The 12775-nt window shown below is 43.0% G+C and overlaps 1 protein-coding gene across 1 annotated transcript in view; it reads left to right on the top strand.

Annotated features, from left to right (window-relative positions):
- Nucleotides 1–11375, top strand: part of nexmifb (neurite extension and migration factor b) — a 76465-nt gene extending 65090 nt beyond the window's left edge. The window contains exons 3-4 of the mRNA XM_017424145.3: nt 3539–7721; nt 8281–11375. Coding sequence (XP_017279634.1) covers nt 3539–7721; nt 8281–8383 — 4286 coding nt within the window. The 3' untranslated portion in view covers nt 8384–11375. The remainder of the gene's footprint in view (nt 1–3538; nt 7722–8280) is intronic.
- The last annotated feature ends 1400 nt before the right edge of the window (nt 11376–12775 follow it).

Below are 12775 nucleotides of genomic sequence, written 5' to 3'. Positions count from 1 at the left end.
ACTTCCCCTGTTTTTGCGGTTTTGCCTGTTTGCAAGGCATAAATCCAAAAAAGGTACGAGACGATACAATACTATATGATGCAAAGCAACACACTTTATTGTTCCCTTGGGAAAATTTGTTTATAAGCGAGCAAACACATTTGTAAATATGCCTTTCCGTGGTCCTCCTTTTCAACTCTCATTGCAATGTGGGTCATACCACGTAGCTAAAATTTAAGACTAAATGTAGAAAATGATGTCTGCACTGCCTCTCTCCGGGGAGAACATGTGTCAGTCACATGCTTCTGCTCTGAGGTCATTCTGGCACACACACTGAAAGGAGCTGATGGCAAACGCCTCGCTGTGATGCTTCTGCCACCTCTGAGAAGTTGCTGCTATAACAGTTTTCTGACTCGGAGAAGAGGAGAGACGGTGCATATTTCTCCGGAGGTTTTCTTCATTAAGGATGACAGCAGCGCAGTCGTAAGCTTTCAGTAGGCGTTTCTTGTTGCACCAGTGTGTCTGCAGGCCGCAGACCCAGAGAGACCGGCTCTCAGAAATTTCATTACCTCATTAAATCACTCTCAAATCCTATCCATATTCAAAGATTTGCTCATCGCCAATACAGCCATGCCGAATGCTGTTTGCTAAGCAGTCTTCGCCTCGAGCATTTATCACTACCTCAATAGTGATTAGGCGCATCCTTTCTAAAATAGGGGTTGTTGCTAGTTAACCTCCTTGAGCACATTAATTGCTGTGCTATGTTTTTCAATTTCAAAATATCTTGCTGGCATCGTTTTAAAGAATATGTGCGAGACGGCAGCTTGGGATTGAGGAGAGGGAGGCAGGTGGAGATGATATTGGTTATACCGTTTCCAGCATATGGGCCTGTCGTGTCCCATGTGTACATACCTGCCACCGCTGCTGTCATCTAATTATGCAGAGCAAACAAAGCGCTCTCCCTTCTGCGACAAGCCTGCTTCTCTCACTTTTGATTGTTACACATCCGATGGACGTCTTCAGCTGATTCACACGCTGACATATATTACTTGATGTGAAATCCCCAAAAACCTTGCTCTGAATGTGCTTCTGACTGTTCTTTTTTTTTGTGCCAGTCTGTGTGATTTTTTTTCTCCCTCCTCTCTTTAAATCCAAGGAGGAGAAAAGAGAAGCAGCATTTGTTGAATCTGTAAATTACCTGAGATTGCATATGTCATGATTTGATGTTAATATGTGAAAATGAACTTAAGTGAATTTATTTTCAATAACAGTGCTGTTGGGATAAAATAATAAATAAATTTACAGGTACTGTGCGAAAATCTTGAAACGACTCTTATTTCTTTGTGTATCGCCTGAAAATGGGAAATACACTAAATTAATAAAATGACACATAGCTGGTTAATTTCCTAAGTGATGTCCCTTTTTATGTTGGAACAATTTGTGAGTTAGTGTTAAAGGGATAATTTCGATCTTTTGAAGTGAGGTTTTGTGGAAACAAGGATTTGTCGAAGGCCATCTTTCAGGTGGCGGTTTGAAGGTTCAGTCCTCTGCCCCAACAGCGTGTCCTCGAGCAAGAAATGTAACCCCACCACTGCCCCCAATACACTTATCAGTGCATGAGTGATAATATATGAAGTGCTATACATAGTTTGTAAAATATGAAGTATCATCAAAACCACTGGATGAGTGTGTGTGTGTGTGTGTGTGTGAATGAGAAACATTGTAAAGTGCTTTGCAGAACCTGGAGAGGCTAAAAAAGGACTATAAAAGTGTGGTCCATTTACCATTTAACAAATATTATCTTTCCCACTGCAGATAGCTCTTTGAATGGCCTCACTTTGCAGAAATAGAGTTTAATTCTGATCGGATTGACGAGCTAAAGGCTAGCCCAAAACCAAAACCAATGTGGCTTGCTCATGTTTTTAAAACAACTCAAGTTTCAAAAATTTCAGCGCAGTTAACTAAGTTGCTTTTATTAAACCTTACATTGCTGTCAATTTTACGCTACGTGGTTGTTTGTTACATAAATGCAAAATTCTTTGGTGTTTTTCAAGCACAAAGAAGGGCAGAAGTGGCCAGCTGGAGGACTCTCAGCCTGGGGGCACTTCTGGCAGAAGTATCATAATATCTCCGTTGTAATAACTGCGTAAAGTGAAACTGATGGCGTTAGAAAGGCTTAAATAGTGTTCACCTGAACCACTATGACTTTTTAAAGATTGGAGTCTTTTGTTATAAACAGCAGTAGTTCACTTTGGTCTTATCTAACTAGCCGGTAGCTCATCAATTCAGTCAGAATTAAACTTTGTTTCCCTTACTGAGGTTGTTCAGAGAGAACTATCTGCAGCATTTAAGAGGTTAATCTTTCGACAGAACCTGTTGTAGTAATCGCTTTTTCTGTGTTTTGTAAGTCCTGTTAACTTTATGTTTTTTTATATTCAGAATGCTCTCTTGTTTTCATGTTATCTCCCCACTGGTATTGTTTTATAACACTTAAAAGTTATTATTCCTAAGTTTTCATTATGTTCTAAATTCATTTAGTTTCTCAGATTGCTACCATTGTTTCCTCGGTGAACCTTGTTTTCAGCTCCATTCACATATGTCTGCAATCTGTAAACAGCTCACCCGTAACCCTTGGTCATTTCAGTTTCACGCTGTTTCGTTTTTGAATCCCGGTTTAGATATTAAAACATTTTCGAAAGCTTTGACTTGCTTTGCAGTAACTGGTTTCCGTTTGAGTCCTTTCAACCACTGTTTAATGACAAACCCCACTTCAAAAAATCTAAGTTATCTCTAAATATCTTTAAAAAAAACATTCCCTTGAAAACGGTCAGGTGAAATGACTGGGCCAGTTTCCAACAAAAACATTTTCTGAAAAACACCGAAAATCTAGTTAACAATTCCTCAGAGCAATTTTCAACATCTATGAGACCAACTCCTCAGCAAAACAAAATGAGCGGTGGCTCAAGACCTCTTCACAATACTGTAAAAAAAAAAGTTCAGTGACGCTTTTGCACAGATTTTCAATGATTCAAGCTCTTTATTTAACACAGCATCCAAATCCTTTAGTAGCTATTATCTTGTGACATAAATGTGATATAAATGCTAATGATAAGTCACTGACAAATTCACTAACACCTAGATTTATTCATTCATAGAGACGAGAATCGTCTCCTGTGAGCCCATGATGTCACTACTTATTTCATGTTCTTACATGCATTTCTAGCAGCTCTTTATCACTTTCATTTCTGTGTTTTTATTCACATGAAACAGGTGACTCAGTTTGATATCCTGCCTATAGTCTGTAACGTTTGAAAATCAAATACTAAAACATGCAACGTTGTCTAATTTGACATTGTTAATACGTCTCATTGAATCTAGTACAAAAAGCGAATTAGTGGTGTTTAAGAATGGCATCGCAAAATGACATTTAGAACTCCAGGGGGTTAATTGACACTAATTGCATTTGAACAGCCAAGAAGAATTCCACTACAGCACAAAAACAGTGTTCAGACTTATAGTTCAGAGAGCTGAAATTTTTTCCCTTTTTTTTTCCCTGCAGGGGTATGTGAGCAGAGTGGTGATCTGAGTCTGTGCAGGCTCGTCAATGCTGCAGCCTCCTCACCTCCTCCTGCTGCAGAGACTTCACAACAAGCCTGCCCGACACACCAGAAGACCTCTCCTACGCCGCCGTCCCTCCCCCTGACCCTTGGCGCTGACCCCTCTCTGAGACTAACTGTGGCCCCCTGCCCTCCATCCAGTGATGCTTCAACTGTAGTCCCCAACCTTCGCCGCGCACCCACATCGCTTCCCAGCCCGGCTGTAAGCTCCTGGGGCTCAACAGGAGACGCACAGAAAACGTCCCCTCCACTGGCCATCACCCTCCCTTTGTCAGCTACAATGATGGAGCCTGGCACGGTGTCTGCACTGACAGAGGAGTGTCTCCTTCAGCCTGCCCGGACCTGCCTCGGCTGCTTTATTGAAACCCGTGATGCTTCTGACCCTAATTCCATCCAGAACCCACCCCATGACCCTAACAACAACTCTGACACGGACCCTGGGCTGAGCGTTCGGATAGGGGATGTGAGTCGGGAGGATTTCTCTGACATCAACAACATCAGCATTCAGTGCCTGAGCCACGCAGGGGAGGCAGTGAGTCACTATGGGGAGCAGCTCCTCTCTGACCAGCTGCTTAGCTTTCCCCTTCCGAAAGCCCCAAGTGAGGGCAAGAGAGCGGATGGGAACAAAACAACAGAGGACTGTGATGACCCAGAAGATGAAGCGACAGCTAAGAACTTGTATGAGGGACTGTTACTGGACAAAGTCAGTGGAGAAGAGGTTCTGCTGGCTAATGCTAGTCAGGACTGGGGCTACTTTGAGTCTTTTATCAGCGAGAGTAAGATGGAACTGTTGGACCTTTGCTCTAAGAATGAACTATCGGTCAACCTCTTCTCTGAGGAGGACGTTGATAATCTCTTCGACGACGAAGACGACGATTCGACGCTAAGTAGTGACGTCTGCTCGCTTAAGATCCGCTACGAGTCTTTCCAGGACAACATGAGGGAAAAAACTAATGTCCTCCAGGAGGAGACACAGTTCAACTTCTTCCCCAGCCTCCTGGCCAACTGTGCCAAAAAAGAGGAAGGAGCGCCTGTCTTGAGGAGGAGTATTGAGGAGATGCAGCCCAAAGCTGAGGAGCTTATCGGAGAGACAGCACAGGAAGGGAAAGGTGGGGAGTGCAGTGGCAGGAGCCCACTTGATGGCTCTCAAGGCTCCCCCATGTCCACCTCCAAGGTCAGCTACCTAATAGATTTTAATTCCACAGAGGAGTCAGGAGAGTTCAGCGATGACAGCTCCTGCACCGGCTCCTCCTTGGACACCCTGCAGGAGGGCAAGTTTAAAAAGGGCCACTCTAAGAGATTTCTCAGCCCCTCGAACCCTCTCAACTACGGGCTGCGCTCCAAGAGAAAAGTTCGATACAGCGATGATTACTTGTATGATGTCGACTCGCTTGAAAGTGAAAAGAATGCCGAGAAAAAAGAGAAAGCTCCCTCTGGTCAGAAAGAAGAGGAAGATGTTGACTGGTGCCCCAAAAAGCGTCGAAAATCCTGTCGGAAAGAGCCACCCGTCGTCATCAAGTACATCATCATCAACAGGTTTAAAGGAGAGAGACTCATGTCAGTGAAACTGGGGAAGCTGAACCCCGTGGATGCGACTGTGTGCTTAAACGCAGACACGGTGAGCAAATTTGAGACACTGGCTCCTCTGAAGGATTTCTGGCAGGAGAAGCACAGAGAGAGGCAGGAACGGCTTAAGCTGGTTGCCAGAGATAAACAACGTGGTTTTCATCTAAACGGACGCCATCATCGGCCTTTTAATTCTAGTCATCCCAAAAGGAAATACAAGATTGCAAACAGGCTTAAGGTTCAGAGAATTCAAACTGTGGAGCAATCAGTAACAACACAGGGTTCCTTTCTCTCTGATCAGGGCCACACAGGTGTCACTAAAGAGGACCCCACCCCCACCGTCGAGGAAATAATAGCCGCCCCAGGCCTCCCAGTCACATTAGACACGAACTCCATCACGCACACAATCACAACCAAGAGTCGCTCCCAGGAGCGGGCGGAAAGGGAGGGGAGAAGACTGGGAGGAAATAAAACAGTCAGGATAAGGAAATTCAAAAGTGAAGCTAGGCTGAGGAGCAAGAAAATGAAGGAGGCAGAAGGGGAAGAGGGGAGGAGTGTGACAAATGAAACGGATGCCTGTGTCAGTGCGGCGCAGATTGAGGACCCCACCGCTGGGTTAGAACAGGCAGGCGTTAGTTCAGCCACAGTCAAACCCCATTTCTCTGACAATAACGCCTCAGCCAACGCATCAGTGGAGAAATTTCCCTTCGTTTCATCCACCTGCTCTCCTGACAAAGCGCCCTCGGAGGAGGAGGTGGAGACAAGTGTCCCTGTCATCCCGGGGGGCTACCTGCAGACCCTGTTAGATGCCACAGACTCCTCTGGTGGAGCAGCTATCTCCTATTTCCCCCAGCAGTCCTCTAGGCAGCAGTATTCTCTGGGGCTGTCCCTGGAGGAGAAGCAGTTTTCCTCTCTGCAGCTTGCTCAGAGCTGCGTCCTCTCGCCTCCGTCTGAGTCGGAGCTCCAGCAGTCTCCCCAGAACTGCCCCAGCTTCCCCCAGATGTGGCACCCACAGCTGTGTGCAAATCACAACCAGAGCTTTGGGCCCGAGACCCCTGAGACTCCTATCTTACCCAACAACTTCCCCGCTGCCGTGCCCCTGAATGACAACCTGCCAGTGTCTAACTACAGCCAGCTGAGCCCTGAGGCTGACAGGCTGCTTTATGAGAAGAGCTACCTGACTGAGGCGGGGCTACAGCCTGGGGCAGATCTGCAAGTGTGTCAGTCTGCCTGCGTGGAGGGCCAGGTGCAATACCAAAGAGGGTCCCTGTGCACAGACAATGGGAGGCTCATCAGCTATGACTCAGTGGGCTCTCTGTCAGCCTCCTCCAGCAATTACAGCTCTCTCAGCCTCAAGTCTTGTGAGCGGGAGGGTGAGGAGGAGGGCCGAGACAGCTTCTTAGCTCATTGCAGCCCTAAAGTGGTGATTCAGCAAAGTGTGGATGCCCTTACCCCACTCAGGGAGTCCTCAGACCTGCTGGATATCTCCAACTTCACTCCTGACAAGTTCAGACACTCGTCACTGTCAGAGCTTTCCCCTCCTGAGACCCCCAACTTGTCCCCCCAGGTGGTGGGGCGTGAAATGAAGATGGCAGGCAATGTCGGAGAGTACCAGGATGTGAATGATATAACTATAGACTGCAACAGGGAGGTAAAGTGGAACTGTGACGCTATACAGCAACAGGAGCGCACCACAAACGCATACACGGTGGAGGACAGCCAGTTTCCGCTGCACAACTTCAACAGCCAGGATGTCATAGGTTTAGATAAGAAGGAGCTGGGAGTTACTGAATTTGATGAGCAGACTGGTGCAAAAAGCATAAAGTCAAAGAGGAAAGGCAGCTGCAAACAGCCAGCTGCAGGTCAGAGCCCAAAGAAAGTCCGGGCTCCCAGAGCTCCCAAGTCTGAAAAGGTCAAGACTCCCAAACAGAACTCTCGGTCGACCAAAAAAATAAAGGCCATGTTAGAGGGCAAGGCAGCAAAGAACCAAGCAGGTGGCACGGGCCTGACTGACAGTAGCAGCACCGGGGACTGGCCTGGCACCGGCTGGTCAGAGAGCAACAGCCTGGTAGGGGATGACCAGAGAGAATTTGAGGAACCCTCCAATATCCTGTCCAACATTGTCTCGGGCATGGCCGAGGTCCAAAGGTTCATGATGGCCTCCATCGAGCCACTGTGGAATCCCATGTCTGAGTCCTGCATGCCCTCCGAGGCCAACAGCCTCAACCTAAAGACCCTGAAAATCTTGGCCGGAACGGAGGCTGACCTGAAGAAAAAAGGAGCTGTGCTAACGGGGGCCAGCCGGGGCAGAAAGGCGGGGGGTAAAGGAGGCAAAAACCAGGCGAAGTTCAACCCGTCCCATCCGCTGTTCCCTCAGCTAGCACTCGGCTGCAACATGTTCGATAAACCCAGCTTTATTAACCCCGGGCCCGCACACAAAAAGCTGTACCGCCACAAGACAAGCGCAAAGTTCCCTCGGATTGAGACACTGAAGGGGAAGCGAGCTGAGAGAGACCCAAATAAGGACATAGCACTGATGACCTCTTTTGAGAAACTGAGGTAATATTTTGTTATCAGCTGCTGTTGCTCCCCCACCTTCTCACTTTCCCCCCTTCCACTACCTGCTCAGCCCTCCCTCCCAAACATACCTACACTGACGCTATGCCAGAGCTGCATGAGTACTACGTTTCCCCCCTGACTACTCCCACTTCCTTTTAACCCCCCCCCCCGAAGAGGAAATGATTATCTGCATGAAAAACTTCTTGTACTTTGCAAACTACCTATTGAGTGATTGTGTCCAGCTTGATTGAGATTTGAAACGACCATGGCTGCATTTTTTTTTCTTGCTTTTGTTGTTTCTGCTTTGTTTGTTCTTCTTATAGTTGTTTTACTTTTGTCTGAAAAAAAGAGAATAAGCCTTGAAAACAGCTCTGTCGCCTTTTTTTGATGAACTTTATTGCTTTTTTTGTATCTTCTCAGATGAACTAGCTCCCCTGAATTATGAGATTTTACTTTTTCTTTTTTTTTTGCTTTTCCCTAAAGATGTAGCTATATACACAAATGCATTGAGTGACATCTACGCATCCCATCCCCCCTCCTCATCTGTTTTTGTATGCAGAATATGGATGTCCTGTTGTTGCTGTTCTTCATACACTGCCTGGCTCATTTCAAGAAGGAAGCCTACACTTAATGAGCCCTATTTAAGCCCAAGACATCTTTAAACACAAAAAGATGGGACCATTTTGTATTGTTGACATATCAGACCTTGTCTCTTTTTTTTTCTTTCTTTCTTTCTTTCTTTCTTTCTTTCTTTCTTTCTTTCTTTCTTTCTTTCTTTCTTTCTTTCTTTCTTTCTTTCTTTCTTTCGTTCTTTTTAAACCTCAAAGTCGGAATGACTCCCCATTTCCTTTTACTGAGCGTTTCTTTTACCTGTGGAGTTTTAGAGGAACTGGTTATCTAAATTTACATTTTTACGCCTTGCAAATTCATAAAAGCTCCACCCTCAGAGTATTTTTGTCAATGTTGTTGTACAGGGACATGCAATATTTGCAAAAAAAAAATAAAAAAAAAAGGGAAAAAAAGATGATTATAATTTAAAAAATCAATGTGCCAAAAGTAACAATGCTGTGTAAATGACCTCTTATATATGTGTGAATATTGACTGTTCCTCTTTTCTATCCATTGGAATATTGGCTGCTCGGGTTGGAGGCTCCTCGCAGAGACTTGCAACTACAGGAATTCTTCATTTGAGACGTTTTTCCTCCCTTTCTCTCTCTCTCTCTCCTTCTCTCCTCTCTTCTCTGATGAAAGGCACCAACAGCTGGCAGTGGTACGCCAACACTCATGAAACCAAATCGGGAAAAAAAGACTCTGAATTCTCCTCGTTTTCTTTATTTTTTGTTGTTTGTTTTGCTTTTTTTCTATTTTTTTTTCTTTTTACCCCCTACTTTGTTTGCCAAATTCAATTTACCTCAACATGGCCTGGCACTGAGAAGCAACAAAGGCGAGGCAAAAGGGGAGAGCCGCTCTGAAGGCCACTGCAAAGGAAAGAGATTAAAAAAAAGAAAAAGAGGTTCAAATGAGCCCTCTCTGGACCGAGAGGGAGTGCAGTGCAGATGTCTGAGGGTAAGCAAGGAAATTGCCTGTCGTTTTGGGGGGGCTGCGCCTCACTGAATAGCTGTTTGTACTGGAAATTTAAGGCAGATTCCGACTCGTAGAGATTCTGATGCATGCATCAGTGGTGAATAGACATTTTTGCAGTTAGGTTTTATTGTGAATGTGAAAGCGGTTTTCAGTACAAATGGAATCAGTAGTCTTGTAAATGAAAGGAAAGCATGTCTTTGCGTTTGCTCCATACGGATATTTTTACTTCTATCTTCTATCTTGCAAAACGAAAAAAAAAAATTAAAAATAGCTCATTTAAACAGAAACTTTAATTAACATTCTTGCGTATTTTGTTTTAATTAACACTGCCTTACTTTATAAGTTGCACATCTGTCGTCTTTTTTCTTTGACATAATGTCTAAAATTCTTTTTTTTCTTCTTTTGTTATTGTTGTTGTTGTTTACAATGTACTTTTCTTTCATTTTATTCTATTTCCAAAGGTCTATACCTGTCATTTCAGGGGTCAATATTCTGACGGAAAATATTGTGACCTGTAATCCAAGACCATGATTTAAAAAAAAAAAAAAAAAAGTTTGTTTTTAACTTCCTCATTTCTATCTGTTAATTTGGGCTCATTCTCTACCTCAGAGCACTGCAAACACATCTAGAAATGAAACTTAAAGTAGACTATACAATCATGTTTAATCAGTAATAAAAATCTTTAGATAATAGAAGGAGCCAATCACACAGTTGCAGACAAATAAGCCTATATTTTCCACTCTTCTTTAAAAAAAAAAAGAAAAAAAAAAAGAAAAGAGGTTATGATTTGGAGTGTGAGGCTGTGTGGAACTGTGCAGACAAAAATTGACTGATTGATCCGAAAACAGGCCTTGTCACGCTGGATATGGCGATTCTGACATACAGGTTATAGTAATCGATTGCTTGCGTTCAGCAAGGATCCTAATCAATCTCTCTGTGTCTTATTTGTGTCTCGTCTCTGCCACGATCCTTCGTTTTAGTTCCTCTACGTGTTATCAGGGTTAGGACCAAGACAAGCTGCTGATGGGAAGCTCCAACACTGGGCTGCGGGGCCCGTTTAGTCTGCCTTCTCTCATTTCTGCCTATTGTCAAATTGAATGTACTTCTCTCGGTTCGTTCGGTTTTCATTTCCTATTCGTTTGTTTCTTTTTTTTAAAAAATAAAAATAAAAATGTGCCACTGTTGAGCTGCCTCATGTTAATGGTGCTAAGGAAGCTGACAATTCTTTTTCTTAATTTTTATTTTTTTATTTATTATTGTTTTCCCAGAGTTAACAAAAAAGGAAAAAAAAAAGAGAAAGAAATGCAAAATAGATTAGGTACCTAACCCTCTTTATGAATGTATATTAAAATGTTATGTTTGATGTATTCACTTCATGATTCTTTGACACTGATTGGAATTACTTTTGCTCTTTTCATTAAAAGATTACCGAGCTTTATATATACTGTCTAGAGTTGTTACCAGAAGGAATCTTAATGAACTCTTGACACGACAAAAATCTTGTATATTTTTTGTGTGCCAATTTGTAACATATTTTGTAAGTGTATATTTTTCTTAGAAAGTGCTGTGAAGTATTCGTGTGTGTGTGAGTAACCTTTTATGCGCCTCTGTGGGCAGTGGAAAAGGATTATACGGCGACGCTGACGACGAGTTTCTGGTTTTAAAAACCAAAATAAATGAAAGTATCGACAAGGAGAACCTAGAACTATTTACATTTTGTTGGGAGTTTTGTAATAAGATCATGATCTTGTTGTGAGAGTGTTGTGTTACTGTGCAAAACACAAATAAGCAAAGAAAAAAAAAAAGCGAAGAGTCGGGGAAAAAAAAAAATAATTTGTGAACAATTTGCTGTTTTATAGATTTTCATGTAAATTATTTGAGTATGATTTTATTTTTTGTTCTTTTCGTTTTGTTTTGTTTTGTTTCGTTGTAACTGTTGCAAAGGTTTTAAATATTTGTGATCAAGCCTGTATGGTGATAATGTAATATTGGTAACTTGCTGAGTTTTGTAATAATGTTTATGGAGTAAATATACAAATTAAAATAAGATTTTGAATGCTGCTTTCTGAAGAGAGTTGATTTGTGTTTATTACCTACATCACATAACATTGCACTGACAGCTTCTGCGCAAACAGTTTGGATTTTGTGAAAATAATTACAACCAAAGGCCTTGAACGCCAAAGTTTACAACCAAAGATTTTGCATGATCTGTTAGAGCTCAGAGGACGTGTTGAACATGCCAAAGTGTAGCTCAATAACTGTAAAACTGACTAAGTTATAGCCATTTTTATGCTTCTAATTTTAAATAGCTGTGGTGGCCATCTTGGATTGGATCAACTCCAAAAGTTAATCGGTTGCAGTTGTACATCCAGTGATTGATTCCTGAAAGTTTCATCACAAGACATCCAGTGGTTCATGAGATATTTTGCTAACAGACGCGGGCAATTTCAAGACCATCCAACTTTCATGGCGGCGGATGATAATTAGTAAAGTTTACGACACGAGGTTAAAAATATCTGGCGAGAAACATGCCTTGAGAAAGCCGGGGATCTGTCGAGGAACTGCCCCCTACACGCTCGTGGCAGCATCGTCACGAACAGCAACACCAAAAGTAAATCCAGTCTGCTCCGTTGAGTGTTTGCTCGCGCCGTGAAAAGTGTAAAAGTAAAAACCGACCTTTATATTTCCAATTAGCCTGCCCCTGTTTGTTACACTGGGAGATTCTCATCGGAAAGTCACTTTAATTCCTTTACAAGTCTCGCCGTGGCTGGTGTTATTTCATGTCACATCTAATTAGCACTCAGGGTCAGGCGCTTTCTGGAGTGACTGCTCATCCATAACTTTGAGCCGGGCTGCCGTGGTCCACGCTGCAACTCATTTTGGCACGCTTAATTGGAGCTGGAGATGCAGCCTTGCACCATAAACAGATCCTGTGATGTGTGCCTCTGAAATTGTCAGCCGGTATTAGCATTGTTTTTGTTCTTTAGTCACCCGTGGCAGATGAGGGAGCCAGGCGAATTAGAGGCTGGGAAGTCATCAGGCACACCTGGAGTTATTAGACGAGAGGCTGCTTGTCTTGTCAGGACGTGCTCGGACAGATATAGGCCTCCTCGTCACTAAGACAACTGCTTGTGCTTTGTTTTGGGTTTTTTGTGTGTTTTTTTAATTATCACTTAGAGGACAACAGTGTGACAACTTTATTTTTATAATTTTTTAATCATCAACATGTCTATTTTAAGTAAATAATGAAGAAAATCAAGACCTGACAACATAGTTTTGTGTTATTTAGTGGACGGGTTTGCTTGAAAAGGGATTAATCTCATTTTGACTTCTTTTGTTCTTTATTTTTTTACTCCGGCATCTGTTTTGGTTATTTGATTGTTCTTTGTGTCTGTGTTCTCCTCCTGCTGTTTTACCATTTTGGTTTTTACTTTTATTTATTTACTTACTTGCTGCCTGTTGGCCAGGTC

The sequence above is a fragment of the Kryptolebias marmoratus genome, linkage group LG9, assembly GCF_001649575.2.
Source record: "Kryptolebias marmoratus isolate JLee-2015 linkage group LG9, ASM164957v2, whole genome shotgun sequence".
Taxonomy (NCBI): Eukaryota; Metazoa; Chordata; class Actinopteri; order Cyprinodontiformes; family Rivulidae; genus Kryptolebias; species Kryptolebias marmoratus.
The sequence above is the reverse complement of the archived record's forward strand: the minus strand, read 5'-3'. Positions and strand labels throughout refer to the sequence as shown.